The 24,423-nt window shown below is 44.3% G+C and overlaps 1 protein-coding gene across 1 annotated transcript; it reads left to right on the top strand.

Moving 5' to 3' along the window:
- The first annotated feature begins 733 nt into the window (after nt 1-733).
- On the top strand, nt 734-8,649 carry LOC140075204 (hemoglobin subunit gamma-1-like). The gene is made up of 3 exons (XM_072120799.1): nt 734-905; nt 6,572-6,794; nt 8,372-8,649. The coding sequence occupies exons 1-3, from the start codon at nt 814-816 to the stop codon at nt 8,501-8,503; spliced, it is 447 nt and encodes a 148-aa protein (XP_071976900.1). The 5' UTR covers nt 734-813; the 3' UTR covers nt 8,504-8,649.
- The last annotated feature ends 15,774 nt before the right edge of the window (nt 8,650-24,423 follow it).

The following is a 24,423-nucleotide window of genomic DNA, read 5'->3' as shown; positions in this document are numbered from 1 at the left end:
CCCAAATATATGAAAACTCTGGTAAACTTCCTTTTAGTGCAGTTTGCCTCTCTAGTGTGTACTTTGCACCATATTATTGAATTGTTGTGCACGTTGTTCAACTATACGTTACAAAAAGCACTGGGAAAGTGTGCACACAGGAGCAGCTTTTATTTCTTGGTGCACTATCATCGATTCTGTGCTACACAATTCAAAATATAAATGTGCCGCAAACTCCGGCTAAGCACTACCACGCTCCTTAAGGTGCACAGTTTTCTAAAATGCAACCGCAACACAAAAGTGACACAAACACATAATAGATACACATGCAAGCTCCAAAGACCCTTTTTCGTACAAACGTAGGCAAAAAAAAAATAGTGCAGACACAATAATATATCTGGGCCAGTGTCTTTATCAGGGGTTTTAATAGCTTGGGGGAGAAAGGTGGTGGTGGTGGTGGTGGTGGTGGTGGGGGGGGGGGGTTTCTGCAATACCCTGTCATGAATCATTGTTATACAAGCACTTGTATTTATTCATTTGTGTGTGAGGATGGCATTGTGTCATGTATTTTATTTTAATTATCTGAATTGTCAGAACCTTGTATTCATAAGCCAATATATGTGTGTGTAGAAATATATAGTTACCGTTAATTTCCGTTTACTAATGGTATGAGTTTGGCAGGGAAAAGAAGAAGAGGCAGAAGATAAACAGATAGGTGTGACCAATAGCAGAATAGCACAGCTGGGGGTGGACTGCGTGGATCTTATTTAAAGTCAGGACTTGTGTGAGGAAAGACATTTCACAATTTTAGGACATAAATCCAGAGCTTCCACCATGGACAGCTTTACAGAAAAAGAGAAAAAAGACATTGAAGCAATCTGGAGCCAAGTAGACTGCGAGAGAATTGGAAAAGAAGCTCTTGTCAGGTAAATAATGAAGCACAGTAATACATGGGTATCCTTATATCTCATATGTAAAGGTGTGTCCCTGTGTGTGTGCCTGCGTGTGTGTGTGTGCCTGCATGTGTGTCTGCCTGTGTGTGTCTGTCTATTTCTATGCGTGTGAGAGTCTATCTGTTTGTGTGTCTGCTAAAAGAATCTGCACCGTTGCATTTACAATCACCAAATTGTAACTAGAATTTAAATAGTAGAGTTTAAATAGTAAATTTCAGCCCAGGCTTTACAAAATACACTTCTTAATACTAATATACAGGAGCCATTGTGTTCTGCTGCTGTGGTAGTTAGAAGTTGAGCCGTGATTGGTTAACATTTTGCCACAGGTCATTAATATGAGCTCTTGTTTACTTTAGGCATTGAGCATAAGACAGCTTATGTGTTAAGTAAGATGGAGACAGAGAAACAGGCAGGGACAGTGAGTGACAAAAAGACAGGCAGGGAGAGAGATTGGCAGGGAGAGTGAGTGTCAGGCAGGAAAAAAGAGAGACAGATAGGCAGGGAGAAAGTGAAAGACAGACAGGCAGGAAGCATGATCGAGTAATAGAGGGACAGACAGGGAGAGTGAGTGACAGAGAGACAGGCAAGAAGCGTGAGTGAGTGACAAAGAAACAGGGAGAGAGACAGACAGGGAGAGTGAGTGACAGGCAGGGAAAAAGAGAGACGACAGGGAGTGAGGGACAGAGAAACAGGCAAGAAGCGTGAGTGAGTGAGTGACAAAGAGACAGATAGGGGGAGAGAGAGAGACAGGGAGAGTGAGTGACAGAGAGACAGACAAGAAGTGTGAGTGAGTGACAAAGAAACAGATAGGGAGTGATTAAAACAGAGACAGGCAGGGAGAGTGAGTAAGTAAAACCGAGACAGGCAACTCCGGGATCTACAGCTAGTAGAATATAAATGCTATTTATTATGTCGCACTACTGTATCCTACTTCTCATCCTGTCTTAGAATGTGATCACACACCATATGCAGCAGGCGTGTACTTGTACAAAAATGTAAAAATCTTTGGCACTAGTCACCAGAGTGTGACACCTCCTAACTGGCACAAAGATGAATAATATTGTTCAATATCTTCTGGCCGAATAACTTTTTCATACTTCATCGTTCAGAGCTGTGGGTGGTTCTCATTTTTGCAACTGTACGACTGTAAGACCTTTTGATGACTTTTTATAGATTTTTTTTATATTTTTCAAAATGGCGACATTGTAACGAAAGGGAGTTTAAACGAGAAAGCCTCAGGTCTTCCGAAGACCCGAGGCTATCATGGCGATGGATCACCGCTCCCCGATTAAGTCACGGGGAGCGAAGATCCTTGGCAAGATAGCGGCACCCATGCGGCAGCTTTGCCAGAGGCGATCGCCAGGATAACGCCCGCGATCGGTGCTAGCAAGTAAGGCCCTATCCACAGTATAGGTAGGGGTTTCCCATGCATGACTGGCTGCTCTATTCATCTCGGAGTACAAAGGACCCCCCTTTCCCAAGATCAGTGGGGTTCCATCACCGAGATCCCCACTGATCACCTGTTGATAAGTGACTAACTTGCTATGACTAGAGATTGCAAGGGGTTTGGGGGAGAAGCTATTGTCATCAGCACAGAAATACACAGAAAAACTTTTTTTTGTTTTCAACAAGACAATGAAAAAACATTACACAACATAATTTTTGGCGCTGTTCTGAGTGGCACAGCTCACTATGCAGTCATCTGTACAAACAAAAGGTGTTCTGTGACAGGATGCTTCTATTGATTTTACCCTCTACCCACTGCTTGAGGGCGATGCCAGGGGGCATGTCACAATCAACAATAAGCTTTGCTTATAACAATTAGCAATAATACTTTGTTAAACGGAAAGGTTAAAATAGCTGCACAATCTCTGTTCTGGTCATATGAGTGATAATAAAGGTCCTCTACTTATGGAAAATGCCTTTCTTTTTTTTTTATAAATTTTTATCCTTTGTTTTACAAAAATTTACAATCTTTCAATTAACCATACACTCACTGGCCACTTTATTAGGTACACCTGTCCAATTGCTCGTTAACACTTAATTTCTAATCAGCCAATCACATGGCGGTAACTCAGTGCATTTAGGTATGTAGACATGGTCAAGACAATCTTCTGAAGTTCAAACCGAGCATCAGTATGGGGAAGAAAGGTGTTTTGAGTGCCTTTGAACGAGGCATGGTTGTTGGTGCCAGAAGGGCTGGTCTGAGTATTTCAGAAACTGCTGATCTACTGGGATTTTCACGCACAACCATCTCTAGGGTTTACAGAGAATGGTCCGAAAAAGAAAAAACATCCAGTGAGCGGCAGTTCTGTGGGCGGAAATGCCTTGTTGATGCCAGAGGTCAGAGGAGAATGGGCAGACTGGTTCGAGCTGATAGAAAGGCAAATCGCCACCCGTTACAACCAAGGTAGGCAGACTTGAACGCACGTACGTCAAACTTTGAGGCAGATGGGCTACAGCAGCAGAAGACCACACCGGGTGCCACTCCTTTCAGCTAAGAACAGGAAACTGAGGCTACAATTTGCACAAGCTCATCGAAATTGGACAGTAGAAGATTGGAAAAACGTTGCCTGGTCTGATGAGTCTTGATTTCTGCTGCGACATTTGGATGGTAGGGTCAGAATTTGGCGTCAACAACATGAAAGCATGGATCCATCCTGCCTTGTATCAACGGTTCAGGCTGCTGGTGGTGGTGTCATGGTGTGGGGAATATTTTCTTGGCACTCTTTGGGCCCCTTGGTACCAATTGAGCATCGTTGCAACGCCACAGCCTACCTGAGTATTGTTGCTGACCATGTCCATCCCTTTATGACCACAATGTACCCTGTAACATCTGATGGCTACTTTCAGCAGGATAATGCGCCATGTCATAAAGCTGGAATCATCTCAGACTGGTTTCTTGAACATGACAATGAGTTCACTGTACTCAAATGGCCTCCACAGTCACCAGATCTCAATCCAATAGAGCATCTTTAGGATGTGGTGGAACGGGAGATTTGCATCATGGATGTGCAGCCGACAAATCTGCGGCAACTGTGTGATGCCATCATGTCAATATGGACCAAAATCTCTGAGGAATGCTTCCAGCACCTTGTTGAATCTATGCCACAAAGAATTGAGGCAGTTCTGAAGGCAAAAGGGGTCCAACCCGTTACTAGCATGGTGTACCTAATAAAGTGGCCGGTGAGTGTATAAGTATGTTTAAAAACTTACATCTTAACATTACATAACTTTTTTGAGTTTACAAAATTCCACAAAACGCATAATTTCTTGAAGAAACACATCACATAACCAGATAAATATTATACCATAAAATGCTTCGACCCAAGATGCCATAATTAGTGTATTGTTTGGAATGATTCATGTTAATAAAGTGCCTACATTTCCCATGATACATGTTAAAGGAAAAGATAATAAATTCAATCCATGCCCACCCCAATAATCCCCCACCCAAAACCCCAACAACAAAGAAAAAGGAGAAAGAAAAAAAAAAGGAAAGAAACCTGTCCCTTTCTCTCACCCTCGCCCCCCCTAGTAGCAATTCACACTCCTCCCATCATCAGTATCTCTTCCCGACAGAACTTAGCATCAATCCATAGCTGCCAGTCTCTCCTTATTTTTTCCCAACCTGATCCACCTCTCAGCTTACGCGCAAAGCCTTCGGCTAGAATGGTATTATTCACAGTTCTCCGCCACATCCCTATTCTCGGACTATCCCTAGCTATCTATTTCCTTATTAGGCAGAACCTTGCCACAAATAATAGTTTAATCAGAACGTGACGTCTAACGTTCTTACTTTCTACAGTGTCCAATATACCCAGCGCACAGGTCTGGAGTGAAACTGATATGCCAACCTCGAAGATCCTTTCAATATCTTCTTATACCTGCCCCCAAAATGACCTTCGGGCAGAACCATGACATATGTATATAATCAGCTTTTACACATGCCACACTTATTGCAGCAAACAATCCTTCTGCCGAATCTAGAAAGTGTTTTGTAATTATTGAAAGCCTAACCTATGCGTGGTGTAATGTAGCCCGCTTACACGTGTTACCCATTGGAATAAATTTAGAAGTATAAAGACTCAAGATAGATTAGAATATCTCCCATGTAACATTAGTTTCATCATGTGACTGTATCTGATCCCATTCTACATCCTGTAGTGCAGCCCTGAATCTCGGGAAAGTAGCCTTCTTAAAATTCAATGTTTTTGATTTTCCTGGATGTTTTTGCTTTTTACATTTTAAGAGGAAAATAATTATGTTGCCATATGATTCCATACAAACTTACCTTTATGTTTATGTCGTCTTCTTTCATTATTTTGCAATATTTGTAGAAGGGATTAAATGCACGTTTGAATTTATCTAGTGCATTGAATCCTGTGCTGCACACGCCTCTGATACAGATCTCGGTGATGTTTTGCATCACGTGATTCATACACACCCCTTAAATGTGTTTGGTAGTTGTTTCCTTAAAATTTTTAGATGGATTTATTGTTACCATGCCATGACTAAGTGCTCAAGCAGCTCGAAACGCATAGGTGGTATTTCTTCTGATCTACCACTTTGATTTGAATAAAGACGCAAGTTTTTAGGGAAGCAATCTACCTTCTTTGATCAAGTTTACATGTAAGTGTTCCTCTAATACCAGAGACTCAAGCTCACCCATTTTTGCTTGCAGTACTTTTGGCATTTGGGAACATACACTTTAATTTTCCACAGTTGTTTAAATGAATTAGATTTATAGTAGTTTAGCTGGCACATATATCCTCACTATTGTTTTGTAACTTGTGGATCTCGTTCTCCCTATCCACTGCCTTACTCCTCCTTCACCACCACTTTGCATCCCACCAACATAGGCTCTCCACTCGCTAGCCTGTCTACTCCTTTAGTTCTTTCCTTGTCCTCCTCCCCAAATCCTAGTTTAAATACTCCGCCACCCCTGCTCGGTTCTTCTCCCCCGGCATAGCAGCCACCCTTTCCATTTAGGTGCAAGTTATCTGTGGAAAACCACTTGCACCCCGAAGAAAAGTCAGCCCATTGCTCTAAGAACCCAAATCCCTCTGCTCTAGACTTAGATCTGATCCATGCATTAATTCTCTGATGCAATCAATCTATCTGCGTTTTGGGAGGATTCTAAAAAGTTTGCCCTCCATTTCTCACTTAACACACACACTGTCTTGATTCTCCTTCCACGGGTGATATAGTGGGCTGTCCATTCCTGGAGTGAACTCTCTGACATCATAAAGGCATGTATTCAGAGAGTAAGAAAGGAAGGGTATATATGTTTCTGTGTCATAAATAATGTATTATAAAGTTCAGAATATGTGTATAATGATTATTACAGGCTGTCTTTAAAGGACACCTGTCACTATTTCTGTCACCTTTACCTGTTGGAGAAGCTCACAAGGATACATCCCAGCCTTTATCTAGTTATTTCATACATTAATCATGACTCATTGGACATTTCACAGGTCATTTGCATACAGCTTTAGGACCTCATTGCTTAGGTTTACAGGCATGTAGAGGGACAATGAAGGAATAGAGGCAATGCTCTCTAATGGCAGTATATGAAAATATATTTAGATTAGGGAGGTTATTTTGCATGACGGGTTAACTATTATTTTTCTGACTAGGCTTCTCCTCAGTCATCATTCAACCCAAAATTGCCTTAATAGCCTTGGCAACTTCAGCTCTGTTGAAGAAATCAGCAGCAATCCCAAGGTTGCAGCTCATGGTGAAAAGGTCTTGCAATCTATTGGAGCAGCCATGAAACACCTAGATAATCTGGATGGGCACTTTGCTGAACATCGCCAGGATTTAGGCTCAAAGTTGCATGTGGATCCGGACAACTTTGCGGTAATTATTGCAAATATTTATACAATTTTTATTTTTTGATCCAGATGAACAAAACATCTATTCTAGCATATTTTTATGCAAGCTCTGCTTGTGTATTTTAGCTATACAATTAGGTTATATCTTTGTTCAAAATAAAACAGAAGTGTTTTGGGTGGTGTCATCAAAGTGTCTCCAGGCTCCAGCTATTACTTCCCCATAAAATCTATTTTGTTATCTTACCTGGCATCAGCAGCGAGTCAAAAGGGATGTGTCCACAGCTCCTCCCCATGCCTGAGACCTCCTTCTAACCATTCAGCATTCCATGTTGTGACAGGGTGATGGCATCAAAGGCCTTTTACCCACTAACATTTGCAAAATCTAAATCATGTACCGGTATGTATCATAAGAAACAAGCCTCCATGGACTTCTACTCCTTCCCATCCTCCATGGCAGCATACTGTGATGTCATGTGATCAAATACATAAATTAAATTACATAGAGCTCCTTGTTAAATATATTATATACATTTTCCTTCAGAAATAAATACTTTAGTTCCATCTTTATATACAACGCTCAATTTTTATACAGTACCGACATCCCTAAATTTATATTCTTTCCCTGCTCCCCATTCATATATTAAACAGCACTCCCCTTGAGAAATAATATAAATTTTACAGCTTTTACTCACTTATTAATAAAAATTACAGCACCACACTCAATATTGTAGTATACCGGACCTCATTAGTAATCCATGTAATATACACACTTCCCCCCCGAGGTAGTAACCCATTAGGCTGGGTACCCCCTTAGTAATCCATCAGTCAGTTTTCCTCCCTAACTAATCCATTAGTTCAGACAGGGGTTCCTCTTTAGTAATCCAATAGGCATGACCCCTTTGGCAATCCATTAGGCAGGCCCGCCTTAGTAATCCATGAGGCAAGCCCCCCCCCCCCTTTATAATCTATTAGGAATGGTTCCCCTCTTAGCAATCCTATAGGCAGGGCCCCCCCTTAGTAATTCATCAGGAAGGGTCCCTCCTTAGTTATAAATTGGGTAGGAGAGTAAGCCCTCCTAGTTTTAGTGTCAGGCATGTCTTAAGCTTCTCCACGTATGTGGATGATGCAAGATTGCCTTCAACACGCTCCTGCATCTTAAAGAGGGCACATGCCATAGGTCAGTATACCCCATGCTGGTGCCGGCCACAGAATCACTTGCATGCGTGTCTATACTGAAACTGGCTCATCATTGTAGCTGTTGAGGCTCCCAGACAGGGCCCCCTGAAAGAACTCAGATCACAGGGTCCGAAGCTGGTACTCCAAGAGCACCGATGATACAGCCCTGGCCACATAAATGTATTGTAGGGAGAAGGTGCCTCTCTCTATAACCATTTAAAAGCAGCTATCCCCATCATCTAAGGGTTTTCCAACAGGATGAAAATAATTTTACCCCAGCAGTTGCAGTGGAAGCCCTGTTGTGTAATTTAGCCAATTTACATTTACAAACAATCATCCCCATGTATAACTGATCTAAATCTCATTAGTGTTGTAAAACTACTAAATACTGACATTTATACTAATCATGTACCATATTTTTTTTAGCGTTTTCTGAACGTATTAAATGTTGCTTTTGCTCGTAATTTCCCTAAAGAATACACCCCTGAAGTTGGAGCGACCTTTGAGAAGGCATTCAGTGCTATGAAAGATGCTTTTAGTAAGGCTGTCACAAAATGAACATTTCTGCAACTTTAAAGGAGTCTCAAGTTACAAAATTACATAACAAAGTGATATTCAATATGTTATTTTTTAGATGTAGCTACTGAAATTGACTTCTAATAAAATCTGAATTCCTCCCATGCTATGTGACTGACAATCGAAAGTGTTCTACTGTCTGTCTGTAAATGTTGTGTTTCTCTATACCTGAAATTTGACTGCTTGTAACAGGGGTGCAAAAGCCGTGGCCCGACAAGAGTGTGGCGATGGTCAACAGTCTTTCAATACATAACAAGCATTATCAAATGCACGAATATCAATATGATCACAGTATATCCAATTTTGGTTGTAATCCACCATATTACCCACCTGGGTGTTGCATAATACCAAAATTGTGAGCCAATGAATTACAACCACCGCACCAGCACCCTGACGCACGTTTCACCGTCGCTTCCTCCAGGGGGTGTGCTGTGGTGTGGTAGATGCCCAACATATATACCAAGTGTTGTAGGTCAAATGTTATATTGAAACCAATAAACCAATAATGTACATGTAGAACATGAAGACTAGGTGGCACTACTGAGTGTACGTTGAATATACTGAATGCTGGTCTCAATATTTCATTGTAATCTCTGCAAGGGATTCCCAGCCATTGTCATATAAATCGTGGATTTGAGGAACGTATATAGGAGCGCTGTGGTGCTCTAGATTCCTAGCGTAGAGACATCTAAATGTTGAAAACAAGTAATGGAATGGCACTCACCGCGATGACTCCTCCCAATGCAAATTTATTTGTGCATACTCACAAAAAACAAGATGTATTCATTACAATTCGAGGGGAGGGAACAATTCTGTTCCAGACAAGCCAGATGAAGCGCCGATTTTTGTGAGTATGCACGGATAAATTTGCATTAGAAGGAGTCATCGCACTGTGTTTTATTATTTTAAAATTTCTACTGTATTTGCACGATGCCTCCTTTTTATATCCAATTTATTCATTATTTACAAATATTTATTATTTAGGCCAGTTAATCAGGGGCAGTATTATAGTAGTTATATTCTTGTACATAGGAGGCAGTATTATAGTAGTTATATTCCTGTACATAGGGGGCAGTATTATAGTAGTTATATTCTTGTACATAGGGGGCAGTATTATAGTAGTTATATTCTTGTACATAGGGGGCAGTATTATAGTAGTTATATTCTTGTACATAGGGGACAGTATTATAGTAGTTATATTCTTGTGCATAGGGGGAAGTATTATAGTAGTTATATTCTTGTGCATAGGGGGCAGTATTATAGTAGTTGTATTCTTGTACATAGGGGGCAGTATTATAGTAGTTAGGGGGCGGTATTATAGTAGTTATATTCTTGTACACAGGGGGCGGTATTATAGTAGTTATATTCTTGTACATAGGGGGCAGTATTATAGTAGTTATATTCTTGTACATAGGGGGCAGTATTATAGTAGTTATATTCTTGTACATAGGGGGCAGTATTATAGTAGTTATATTCTTGTACATAGGGGGCTGTATTATAGTAGTTAGGGGGCGGTATTATAGTAGTTATATTCTTGTACATAGGGGGCGGTATTATAGTAGTTATATTCTTGTACATAGGGGGCGGTATTATAGTAGTTATATTCTTGTACATAGGGGGCGGTATTATAGTAGTTATATTCTTGTACATAGGGGGCAGTATTATAGTAGTTATATTCTTGTACATAGGGGCAGTATTATAGTAGTTATATTCTTGTACATAAGTGGCAGTATTATAGTAGTTATATTCCTGTACATAGGGGGCAGTATTATAGTAGTTATATTCTTGTACATTGGGGGCGGTATTATAGTAGTTATATTCTTGTACATAGGGGGCGGTATTATAGTAGTTATATTCTTGTACATAGGGGCAGTATTATAGTAGGTATATTCTTGTACATAGGAAGCAGTATTACAATATATTTTACTTAGGGGCAGTAGTATTATAGTAGTTACATTCTTGTTTATTGGAAAGGTATTGTAGTATGTTTTTAGTGTACATATATGACAGTATTAAGTTGTGTGCTCTTAAAATAGAAGTGTTATTCCTTTACAAGGAGGCAGTATGAGTCTCTTTCTCTGCGGTGATTTAGACCATCTATTAACAGTTTGTATGGAGTTTAGTAACTCCACCCACATCACAAGGCCACACCTGCTTGTTTTGACCCCGCCCACAGAATGGGGCCACTTTTACAGTTTTTTCAGGGCCACTTTAAATTCCCAGCCCGCCCCTGATCACAACTATACAAGTATCGCTGTATTTATCCTGAGTCAGCTGTAATACAATCGTCTTCCATACACTAGATTGTATTATACTGCCATCCAGTGGCTCATAATAGTAATACAAGAGGACGATATCCGTCTTCCATACACTAGTTTGTATTATACTCCCATCTAGTGGCTGATAATAGTTATAGAAGAGGACAATATCCATCTTCCATACACTAGTTTGTATTATACTGCCCTCCAGTGGCTAATAACAGTAGTACAAGAGGATGATATCCGTCATCCATACACTAGGTTGTGTTACACTGCCCTCTAGTGGCTAATAATAGTAATACAAGAGGACAATATCCGTCTTCCATACACTAGTCTGTATTATACTGCCCTCCAGTGGCTAATACTAGTAGTACAAGAGGATGATATCGGTCTTCCATACACTAGTTTGCATTATACTGCCCTCTAGTGGCTGATAATAGTAATACAAAAGGATGATATCCGTCTTCCATACACTAGTTTGTATTATACTGCCCTCCAGTGGCTAATAATAGTAATACAAGAGGACGATAATGATGCAGAAACCCACAGTTGCATCACTCTATCTAGAATTATGGCTCATAGAGAGTGGGGATCACATACTGGGCAGAGGACGCTCTGCGGGACATTTGTATACTCCAATCTATGAACAAAATTAAACTATACCATTAGATATTATGGTGTTTATTTGAGGAGTTTTTTTACAATCAAGGGTGGATATGTCTATGAACACATAATAACAATTTTTAACAAGTTATAATAAAGTTTAAAAAAATTTAACATCCCACACTTTTCCTTTCCCTTCCCCTATATAACTGCCCCCAATATAGCCTGTTTCCTGTATATAACCAGCTTACCCCTCCCCCCGTATACAGCCAGCCAGTCACCCCTAGTATACAGCCAGCCTCCCTTTGTATATTGCCTGACAGCCCTCCCTGTATATAGCCAGACATCCCCCCCAGTATATAGCCAGCCCCTCCTATATATAGCAAGACAGACCCTCCAGTATATAGCCAGCCAGGCTTCCTCTGTATACAGCCAGCCCTCCATGTATACAGCCAGCCAACCCCCCTGTGTATAGCCAGACCCCCTGTATACAGCCCAGCCAGCCCCCCTGTATGCAGCCTACTGTATATAAAGCCAGCTTGCCTATATATACAGACAGCCCCCCTGTATACAGCCAGTCAGTCGTAAGCCCCTCTGTATATAGCCAGCCAACCCACCCAGTATATAGTCAGCCCCCCTATAAATAGTCAGACAGCCCCTCCAATATATAGCCAGCCCTCCCCCTGTATACAGCCAGCCCCGCTGTATACAGACAGCCCACCTGTATATAGACAGACAGCCCCCTTGTATACAGCCAGCCAGCTTCCCCCGTATACAGCCATCCAGCCCCCCTGTATACAGCAAGCCAGTCCCCCCTATATACATCCATTCTGCCCCCCTGTATACAGCAAGCCATTCCCCCCGTATACAGCCAGCCAGGCCCCCCCTGTATACAGTATACAGCTAGCCAACCCTCCTGTATACAGCCAGCCAACCGCCCCTCATATACAGCTTATCAGCCCCCCTGTATACAACCATCCAGCCTCCCCCCTCCTGTATACAGCCAACCCCTCCCCTGTATACAGCCTGCCTGCCCCACCGGCCCCAGACTGGCACCTGACTAGTCGGCCCACTGGGAGATGTCTTATGGCCAGTCCGCCCCTGTTCCTGTAGATAAACACACCGGCCACATGGTCATGGGATGTCACACAGTGTAATCAGAGCTGTGTGAGATAACGAGCCGTGCACCTGTGTGCATCACATGACCATGGACCAGTGTTTATCTACGGGATGAAGCTTCCTGTTGCATTACAGCAAGAAGACAGCAAGCTGAAATCTAGAAAACCATCAAGATTTGATACAGAAAGCATATTGGAAAAATGTATAGCTTTTCATTACACAAATAATATCAATTATTTGCTACAATGTACTTAAAGGGGTTGTCCATTTTAAGGACACGTCCTAAAAGGACCCTCAGATCACAGAGCTTTTTATGTTTTTTTCCTTCTCAAATACCAAAGGACATAACTTTTTTAAAAAATTTTCTTTATATGACTTGGGCACATGAGGGCTTTTTTTTTCCGGTTAGATTTGTATTTTTCAATAGGTAAATTTTTTATGGTAAAAATAGCTTAACGATTTCAATTTATTAACTCTTAATTAACCCAATCTTGGACAGGGCCTCATAGGTCTGAGGAAGGGGGCGTGTCCCTCGAAACGTCACAGCAGGTGGACGATACCACTCTGTCCAACAGTCAGAGACAAGGCAGTCTCAGCCCTGGGGCCTCCAAACATGTGAGTGTTGCGAAGAAAAAAACTACTAGAACGCCAAATGAGGTGAATTTCTTTATATCTCTAAAATTCATGTGATAGCACACTCACTAGGACGTACGTACACTAGCCGAAAAAATGTTGTACTATATAAGAAGATTTAAGAAAATGAAAATGAATTGATGTAAATACATGTATATATTTGAAAGAAGTAAAACTTGATGAAACAAAAAAATGGTTTCAAATGGTTGATTTATAGGGCACTATTCATAGATGCGTTTATTTGGTGGACCAGGAGATCCCCGAAGCCCTAGACCTAAGATTCACTAAAATACCTCTGTATCTTATTATCAAATACGTCTGTCCAGCCTCATAGGCAACCATACATGGAAGACATATAGTGGGGGAGGGGCCTGGGGGGGGGGGGGATGGAGAGAACCCAGTTGCCTCTGTCTCTCTCCTTAGCAGCCTCAATCGTGCTTGATCGCGGCAGTTAAGTGGTTAAACTGCCTGGAAAGAAGAGATCTCCCTGTGGGAATACACAGCAGGGATCAGGCTATATGTAAAAGCCGGTGTGCTGCTGTGGCTCGTACTGGCATACTGCCAGTGCCAGCACAATCACGAGGACAAATTGATTGTCAAAATCCGGCACCACACAACTACATGTCCCATGATCCTTCAGTTCAGTTTTCAGCTCCTCCCTCTTATGCTCTGCTCTCATATACTGTCTAACAGACTGCCTTGTTCTATGCTAATGCCATTACTGCACATTGCCTCACTGAGACGGTCAGTGGCGTAACTAGGAGAGACAGGGCCCCCTAGCAGGCTACTGCATGGGGCCCCCCTTCCCACTTAAAAAATATACTTATTAGTATACTCACACATGCGAGTTACAATCACATATAAATACACTCATGTGCACACACAGAATATACACACACATATACAGTGCCATATGCAACTTGCTTACATACAGTGTATACAGACACCATATACACATCACAGATACTGCATATATACATCACAGTATATGTTATATACAGTACATATTATGATGGACAATGTGCAGTACAATAAGGATATAATGGTGCACATCCTCCATTATTGTGTCAGGTCAGATGACAGGGCCCCCTGTCACTGCGGGCCCCATAGCGGCTGCTATGGCTGCTACCGCTGTGGTTACGCCCCTGGAGACGGGTCATACTGCAAGCAACCGACTACAGCCAAACATAGTGATGACCACATGACTTGCCCAGGCAGACGACGGACATGTGACCTGCGGACATCTTCTGTCCTCTGTCTCCGCCACAGGGACACAGTCACAGGACTGATGAAAGGGCCAGTAGCAATTTAATACTTCATTATAGTCTATGTCTATAACATTTTTTTGCAAAGGGTTGCAAAATTTTAAATGACATCTAATGACATATTAGCATATATTTTAATAACCCATTTGAATATGAATTATGCTTATTCCGGGAATAGCCGTTTAATAAAGCAGCAAGGTATTGGTTGATATGTTGTAGGTCACAGGCGGCTGTCATAGTGACAATTATGACATCATCGAGTTCTAACCATATAGTCAGTGGTTCAGGAGCTGCAGTTGTGATTGCGGCTGTGGAGAGGAGATATCACTACTTGCGATTTGCTACGTGTGATTTTAGTGCAAACATGCGTCAACTATTGTTGATTTTGTTGTTGTTTCTTTATTCCAGCCTGTGCACCGAGCCGCCGGACAAGTTCATATACGTCTAGATCTCTGAGCTCCTGATGCCTCCCCATTGACCTCAGCTATGTCCTGACTACGATCCTTTGGCCTATATCATCCTGCTCTTCGGTTGACGAAGCCTCTGGCATGATGGTTGCCAACGCTAAAGTCAGAAGATACAGGGTCAGAAACCAGGGCCGAAAAAAGGTGTTTTTTGACAATTTCAGAAATGGTTCCCTCTTACCAGTACATGACATAGAATATTAAAAATGAAAATAAAAAAGTTAATAATTAAAATTTAAAAAAACACTGTCAGGCACCAGGGATAGTGGACCCATTGGACCACTGCGGTAGATGATGTAAGCCGACACCTGGGAGCGGAATCTAAGTGGTACCTGCTTTTCACTAGAGCCCGCTGCAAAGCGGGTTGGACCTGCTGCGGCATGCTACCACCAGATAGCTCCACAGGGGCGACTTTGTCCGCGGTGGCGGCCAAGGTGAAGTACTAAGTCGTATAACAGAATCCTAGTTGGGGACAAGCAGGAGGAGATCAGGAAAGGTATCATGATATCGTAGTCAGTAACAGAATTGGGGTTACAACAGGAAATAGCAATACAGATAAGGAGCATACAGGACAAGATTTCTCTGACAGATGAAATAAAGGGGAAAACCTGACATAGTGGCTATGTCATAGACTGTGGAGGGGGAAAACAGCATAATGGAAATCACATGGTGTTCCAGGGAGACAGCGGTCAGTTGGCAGCAGCATGAGTAGGCCTCAGAGTGGCACAATGAAAAATTATGGAGGTGGCAGCAACATGGTAGGCCACAGCGTGGCACAATGACAGAGTGTGGAAGTGGTGGCACCAGCATCATGAGGTCAGAGAGTGGCACAATGACAAATTCTGGAGCTGGCAGCAACATGGTAGGCCACAGTGTGGCACAATGACAGAGTGTGGAGGTGGCGGCAGTAGCATGAGGTCAGAGAGTGGCACAATGACAAATTCTGGTGGTGGCAGCAACATGGTAGGCCACAATGTGGCACAATGACAGAGTGTGGAGGTGCCGGAAGCAGCATGAGGTCACAGAGTGGCACCATGACAAATTCTGGTGGTGGCAGCAACATGGTAGGTCCCAGTGTGGCACAATGCTGGCAGTAACAGTAGGAGTGTGGAGGTTGGTGACAATTCCAGTCCCTGTTAATGATGGTGGGAGGCAGATGGAGCAGCTGGCAACAGATGTGGGGCATCAGGCGGGTGGCAGCATCAGAAGAGTGGCTGAGGCAGGTAGTTAGAATCCAAACACAGATTTCTTGATATCTACTTTAGCAACAAAAAAGAATTGCAATGTGGGGAATACAGAACCCAAAAAACTGACACCCTGGACTTTGAGCAAAAATCACTCCATCAGTACAAGCAGCTAGATGCTAGAGACAGCACATGCAGTTAGAAATGATTGGATTGCAAATTGCCGTCTGTTTTTATATGACTGTGACATCACATAAGCCTGTCGGACGCTGATTGGCCTACATCCCTGCACATGTGATCCGAGGGTGTTCCTTTCTTCTCCCCAGAGTTCTTTGCCCCATGTAACATGTTGTGCTTGTGGCCATTTTGATAATAAAGGGGTGTAGGAGATTAGCTCCGGGGATCGTCGTCTCCTAAGCAGACGACCAGCACACACAGGGAATTCACACAATGTGAGTAAGGTTAAGACTGGCCTCAGCCAGCTTTATTTGGCAGTACACAAACTCAAAACATAAAAATAATACCTAAGCCTCTCCGGCACTAACTAAACATCGAGGTTCCCTACCTCACCAGGTGCTGGCCTACTGCCAGCCACCCCAAAAACACAGCAACAGTTCACTGCCACCGCTCCACAGGCCTTTGCCGTAGCCTGTCTCTTCCCCAGGGTGGAGCCCAGTGTGAAGTCTGCCCCATGTATTAGTGCAGCCCCTCCAGCTGAAAACTAATCAACTTAATTAGACAGACCCAACTTTTCCAGGTCTGTCTTCTACTCAGCTTTTCATAAGGCAAAATGCACATTTTATGCCCAAAAGCTTCTCTAGTGGCAGCCACCCTGCCACAGGGGGAAAAAAATTGTTCCCACGAATCACCATAAACTTCGGATTCATGCAGAACCGAAGTTTTCCTGAAATTCTAAATGAATTCCACTTTATTAGAATCTATTCACCCATCTCTAGTTATGTTCCACAGGATTGGTGCATAGCAAACGTGGTGCCAATATACAAAAAAGGATCAAAAAGTGATCCTGGAAACTACAGACCTATAGAGTCTAACTTCTGTTGTGGGGAAAATATTTATATACATATATCCTGGAGTATCTCACTGTACAAAACCTTAGAACCCAGCGTCAGCATGGGTATATGAGAGATCGGTCCTGTCAGACTAATCTGATTGGTTTCTACGAGGAAGTAAGTTCCAGATTGGATCTGGGGGACGCTGGGGATTTTGTATGTCTGGACTTTTCAAAGGCATTAGACACAGTGCCAAATAAAAGGTTGGTATATAAAATGAGACTGCTGGGAATAGGGGATAATCTGTGTATATGGGTAAGTAATTGGCTTAGTGATAGAAAACAGAGGGTGGTCATTAATGGCACATTCTCAGATTGGGTTGATGTTACCAGTGGAGTGCCACAGGGGTCAGTATTGGGGCCACTTCTTTTTAATATTTTTATTAATGACCTTGTAGTGGGTTTACACAGACAAGTTTCAATATTTGCAGATGAAACTAAGCTGTGTAAAGTAATAAATACTGAGGTCGATAGTTCATTATTTTAGAGGGATTTGTGGAAGCTTGAGGAGTGGGCAGAGAAATGATTGATGATGTTTAATGTAGATAAATGAAAAGTTATACATTTGGACCATGAAACAAAAAGTATAATTATGTTCTAAACTGCAGCTGAGTGTTCAGAGCCAGGCGGCTGCTGCTAAAGCAAAGATAATTATGGTATGTATGAAGATAGGAATTGATCCTCATGACATGGATATAGTTTTGCCCTTGTACAAATCCCTGGTCAGACCACACATGGAATATTGTGTACAGTTTTGAGCACCAGTGTATAAAAAGGACACAGTAGAACCGGAACGGGTACAGAGGAGAGCAACTGGAATACAATAACAGGTTACAAAATTCGGGATTTTACAGTTTAGAAAAAAGACAACTGAGGGGAGACCTCATTACAATGTACAAATACCTGAACGGACAGTACAAGGATCTCTCCAAAGATCTTTTTATACCTAGGCCTGTGACCAGGACAAGGGGGCATCCTCTACGCCAAGAGGAGAGGCGATTTTACCATCAACATAGACAAAGGTTCTTTACTGTAAGAGCAGTGAGACTATGGAATGGTTGTTATGGCAGACTCTATGTACATGTTCAAGAGGGGCCTGGATGACTTTCTGGAGAGAAAACATATTACAGGTTATGGGGATAAAACATTTATTTAATTCTTAACCCCTTCAAGCTCTGCAACAGATATATTCGCAGAAGAGCTATGAAGGGTGTATGCTGAGCCCTCTTCATACAGAGATGGGCTTTGCTGCATATTGCAGCAGAGACCCTTCAACCTCTTCTTTGCCGGCGGCACTTAAAACATGTTACCTCCGATCATTGCTCCCCCGAACATCATCGGGGGGGTGGATGCGATCGGTTGCCATGACAGCCTCGGTCTTCGTCAGACCCGAGGCTGAATGGTTTCAGAAGATTCGTTACAAGAGCCAGTGGCTCATTGTAATGAATCACATGCAAAAACTCCATATACTGCAATCCAGTAGTACCCTAGAGGGTCTAAGAAATTGTGAAAAAAAAAAAAAGTTTAAAAAAAATAATAAAATATTAAAAATTCTAATCACCATCCTTTCCCTAGAACTGATATAAAATATAATAAACAGTAAAAATCACAAACACATTAGGTATCGCCGCATCCCAAAATGCCCGATCTATCAAACTATAAAAATGGTTATGGCCGGCGGTGACCTCCAAGACGGGAAATGTCGCCCAAGTGTCCGAAATGCGACTTTTACACCTTTTTAGGTGACATAAAAAATGTAATGAAAAGTGATCAAAATGTTGCACAGTCCTCAAAATGCTAGCAATGAAAACGTCGGCTCATTTTGCAAAATATGACGTATCACACAGCTCTGTGCACCAACGTATGAAAATGTTATTAGCAGAAGATGGCACATTTTTTTTTCCTTTTTTGTACACATTCGTTTAATTTTTGAAAATGTATTAAAACACAATAAAACCTGTATAGATTTAGTATCACCGCGATCGCACCGAACCAAAGAATAAAGTAGGCGTGTTATTTGGAGCACAGAGTGAAAGTTGTAAAAACTGAGCCCACAAGAACGTGACGCACATGCAGTTTATTTTAAATATTTCCACATTTGGAATTTTTTCCTGCTTCCCAGTACACGGCATGTTATAATAAATAACATCACGGGAAAGTAAAATTTGTTACGCACAAAATAAGCCGTCACACAGCTCTGTACAAGGAAAAATGAAAAAGTTATGGATTTTTGAAGGCGGAGAGCGAGAAATGAGCGAAAAACCCTGCGTCCTTAAGGGGTAAAGGTTGGGCTTGATGATCTTTTTCTAGCCTTATATACTATGATACTATGACATTACATCCCTGTACCCCACATTACAACCATTTCACCCTGTACCCCACATTACATCCATGTCACACCGTACCCCACATTACATCCATGTCACCCTGTACCCCACATTACATCCATGTAACCCTGCACCCCGCATTACATCCATGTCACACTGCACCCCCACATTACATGCATGTCACCCTGCACCCCCACATTACATCTATGTCACCCTGTACCCCCACATTACATCCATGTCACCCTGAACCCCCACATTACAATCATGTCACCCTGTACCCCCACATTACATCCATGTCACACTGTACCCCACATTACATCCAAGTCACCTTGCACCCACGCATTTCATCCATGTCACCCTGTACCCCACATTACATACATGTCACCCAACACCCCACATTACATCCATGTCACCCTGCACACCACATTATATCCATGTCACCCTGCACCTCCACATTACATCTATGTCACCCTGTACCCCCACATTACATCCATGTCACCCTGTACCCCCACATTACAATCATGTCACCCTGTACCCCCACATTACATCCATGTCACACTGTACCCCACATTACATCCATGTCACCCTGTACCCCCACATTACATCCATGTCACCCTGTACCCCACATTACATCCATGTCACCCTGCACCCCACATTATATCCATGTCACCCTGTACCCTACATTACATCCATGTCATCCTGTACCCTACATTACATCCATGTCACCCTGTACCCTTGGATTACATCCATGTCAAAATGGATCCCCTATTACAGTGATGGCGAACCTTTAAGAGACCGAGTGCCCAAACTGCAAACCAAAGCCGACGTTTCTATCGCAAGGTGCCAACACAGCAATTTAGCCCAAAAGCGCCACAATACCACTATACAAGAGACAAATAACACTTTGACATCATGAGGCCACCATTACAACCACATAAATAGCATAATTCTGGTTATAAAGACCACTATAGAAAGGCCAACATTACCAATAATAACGCTATACTAGAAGCTAATATAGTGATGAATACTGTATTACTGCCTGCGGCTGTAGCTCCGTGTATGGCTGTGTACTGCGGCTGTATCTCCATGTATGGCTGTGTACTGTGGCTGTAGCTCCATGTATGGCTGTGTACTGCGGCTGCAGCTCCATGTATGTATGTACGTGTACTGCGGCTGTATCTCCATGTATGGCTGTGTACTGTGACTGTAGCACCATGTATGGCTGTGTACTGTGGCTGTAGCTCCATGTATGGCTGTGTACTGCGGCTGTATCTCCATGTATGGCTGTGTACTGTGGCTGTAGCTCCATGTATGGCTGTGTACTGCGGCTGTATCTCCATGTATGGCTGTGTACTGTGGCTGTAGCTCCATGTATGGCTGTGTACTGCGGCTGTAGCTCCATGTATGGCTGTGTACTGCGGCTGTAGCTCCATGTATGGCTGTGTACTGCGGCTGTAGCTCCATGTATGGCTGTGTACTGCGGCTGTAGCTCCATGTATGGCTGTGTACTGCGGCTGTAGCACCATGTATGGCTGTGTACTGCGGCTGTAGCTCCATGTATGACTGTGTACTGTGGCTGTAGCTCCGTGTATGGCTGTGTACTGCGGCTGTAGCTCCATGTTTGGCTGTGTACTGTGGCTGTAGCTCCATGTATGGCTGTGTACTGCGGCTGTAGCTCCATGTTTGGCTGTGTACTGTGGCTGTAGCTCCATGTATGGCTGTGTACTGCGGCTGTAGCTCCATGTTTGGCTGTGTACTGTGGCTGTAGCTCCATGTATGGCTGTGTACTGTGGCTGTAGCTCCGTGTATGGCTGTGTACTGCTGCTGTAGCTCCATGTATGGCTGTGTACTGTGGCTGTAGCTCCGTGTATGGCTGTGTACTGCGGCTGTATCTCCATGTATGGCTGTGTACTGTGGCTGTAGCTCCATGTATGGCTGTGTACTGCTGCTGTAGCTCCATGTATGGCTGTGTACTGCGGCTGTAGCTCCATGTATGGCTGTGTACTGCGGCTGTAGCTCCGTGTATGGCTGTGTACTGCGGCTGTAGCTCCGTGTATGGCTGTGTACTGCGGCTGTAGCTCCGTGTATGGCTGTGTACTGCGGCTGTAGCTCCGTGTATGGCTGTGTACTGCGGCTGTAGCTCCGTGTATGGCTGTGTACTGCGGCTGTTGCTCTTTAAGTAAAAGTTTTATTTTCTCTGAAAATATCTTACACAACACAGGAGAAATGCTGCAGCATTGTGAGTTTAGAGGTAATACCCAGTCCCTCCAGTAGCCAGTATAGAGACAGGGCCTCACCCCCACCCCACTATAGAGACAGGGCCCCCCACCTCAGTATAGACACAGGGCCTCATCCCCCACCCCAGGATAGAAATAGGGTCTCATCCCCCACTCCAGGATAGAAATAGGGCCTCATCCCCCACACAAGGATAGAAATAGGGCCTCATCCCCCACACAAGGATAGAAATAGGGCCTCATCCCCCACCCCAGGATAGAAATAGGGCCTCATCCCCCACCCCAGGATAGAAATAGGGTCTCCCCCCCCCACCACCCCAGTATAGACAGACACACACAGAGGGGCTTACCAGGTGCACCAGCCGAAACGCGCCATCTCAAGTGCATGCGAGGATGCGGTGACGTCACCGCCGGAGCACAGGAGCCAGGCAGCAGGCATCGGGCGCCGGGACCCTGCGACCCCGCAGCCAGCGGGACGCCGGGGCCGCGCAGACGTCGGCGCGCCGCTAACAAGCAGGAAGCGGAATGCCGGGGCCGCGCATGAATCGGAGCGCCGGGGCCGCGCAGACAGTGGAGTGCCGGGCCGCGCAGGCATCAGAGCGCGCAGGTATCGCCGGGCTGCGCAGGTATCGCAGCGTGTCGGGCCCACTTTCATGAGACTGGGGAGATGGTACGCGTGCCTGCAGAGAGGGCTCTGCGTGCCCTCTCTGGCACGCGTGCCATAGGTTCGCCATCACTGCCCTATTACATCCATGTCATTCTGCACTCCCACATTATATCCATGTCACCCTGTACCCCTGCATTACATCCATGTCCCCCTGTACCCCCACATTTCATCCATGTCACCATGTACCCCCATATTACACCCATGTCCCCTACACCCCACATTATATATATGTCACCCTGCACCCCCACATTACACCCATGTCACCCTGCACCCCCACATTACATCCATGTCACACTGTACCCATTACATCCATGTCACCCTGTACCCCCACATTACATCCATGTCACACTGTACCCCACATTACATCCATGTCACCCTGCACCCCACATTACATCCATGTCACCCTGCACCCCTACATTACATCCATGTCATTCTGCACTCCCACATTATATCCATGTCACTCTGTACCCCCGCATTACATCCATGTCCCCCTGCACCCCCACATTACATCCATGTCACCCTGAACCCCCACATTTCATCCATGTCACCATGTACCCCCATATTACACCCATGTCCCCTACACCCCACATTATATATATATGTCACCCTGCACCCCCACATTACATCCATGTCATGCTGCACCCCACATTACATCCATGTCCCATACATCCCGTGTTATATCCATTTCACTCTGCACACCCACATAACATCCATGCCACACTGTACCCCACATTACATCCATGTCACACTGCACCCCCACATTACAACCATGTTACTCTGTACCCCCCACATTACATCCATGTCAAGCTGCATCCCACATTACATCCAGGGCACACTGCACCCCTACATTACATCCATGTCACCCTGGACCCCCACATTACATCCATGTCACCCTGAACCCCACATTACGTCTAAGTCACCCTGGACCCCACATTACGTCTAAGTCACCCTGGACCCCCACATTACATCCATATCACCCTAGACCCCCACATTACATCCATGTCACCCTGCACCACCACATTACATACATTTCAAGCTGCACCCCGCCCCTATTACATCCATGTCACTCTGCACACCCACATTATATGCATGTCAACCTGCACCACCACATCACATCTAAGTCACCCTGCAAACCCCCATTATATCCACGTCACACTGCATCCCCGCATAACATCCATATCACCCTGAATTCCTACATCACATCCATGTTACACTATACCCCACATTTTCCCCCTTCATCCCACATTCTTCCCAGAGTCAAACAGCCTGCATCCCCCATATCACACAGTCTGCACCCCCACATTCCCTCCATGGCACACAGCCTGCACCCCCACATTTCCCCCCAAGTCACACAGCCTGCATCCTCCATGTCACAAAGCCTGCAGCCCCATACCCCCCATTGCACACAGCCTGCACCCCACATTTCTTCCATGGCACACAGCTTGCACCCCCAAATTCCACCCAAGCCACACAGCCTGCACCCCCCCCATATCACAGTTTGCACCCCCACATTCCCTCCATGGCACACAGACTGCACCTCCACATCTCCCCCATGGCACACAGTCTGCACCCCACATTTCCTCCATGTCACACAGCATGCACCCCCACATTCCCCCCAAGTCACACAGTCTGCACCCCCCATATCACACAGTCTTCCCCCTCACATTCCCTCCATGGCACACAGCCTGCACCCCCACATCTCCCCTGTGACACACAGCCTGCACCCCACATTTCCTCCATGGCACACAGTCTGCACCCCCACATTCCCTCCATGGCACACAACCTGCACCCCCACATTCCCCCCCAAGTCACACAGCCTGCATCCTCCATGTCACAAAGCCTGCAGCCCCATACCCCCCATTGCACACAGCCTGCACCCCACATTTCTTCCATGGCACACAGCTTGCACCCCCAAATTCCACCCAAGCCACACAGCCTGCACCCCCCCCCCCATATCACAGTTTGCACCCCCACATTCCCTCCATGGCACACAGACTGCACCTCCACATCTCCCCCATGGTACACAGTCTGCACCCCACATTTCCTCCATGTCACACAGCATGCACCCCCACATTCCCC

Source organism: Engystomops pustulosus, chromosome 8, assembly GCF_040894005.1.
Source record: "Engystomops pustulosus chromosome 8, aEngPut4.maternal, whole genome shotgun sequence".
NCBI classification, from domain to species: Eukaryota; Metazoa; Chordata; class Amphibia; order Anura; family Leptodactylidae; genus Engystomops; species Engystomops pustulosus.
This window is presented reverse-complemented; position numbering and strand designations above follow the sequence as displayed.

Excerpts from the sequence above, each read along its gene's own strand:
- LOC140075204 (XM_072120799.1), top strand. The coding sequence starts at position 814 with ATGGACAGCTTTACAGAAAAAGAGAAAAAAGACATTGAAGCAATCTGG. Across the intron at positions 906-6,571 it reads GGAAAAGAAGCTCTTGTCAG|GCTTCTCCTCAGTCATCATT; the intron begins GTAAATAATGAA and ends TTTTCTGACTAG. Across the intron at positions 6,795-8,371 it reads TGGATCCGGACAACTTTGCG|CGTTTTCTGAACGTATTAAA; the intron begins GTAATTATTGCA and ends TATTTTTTTTAG.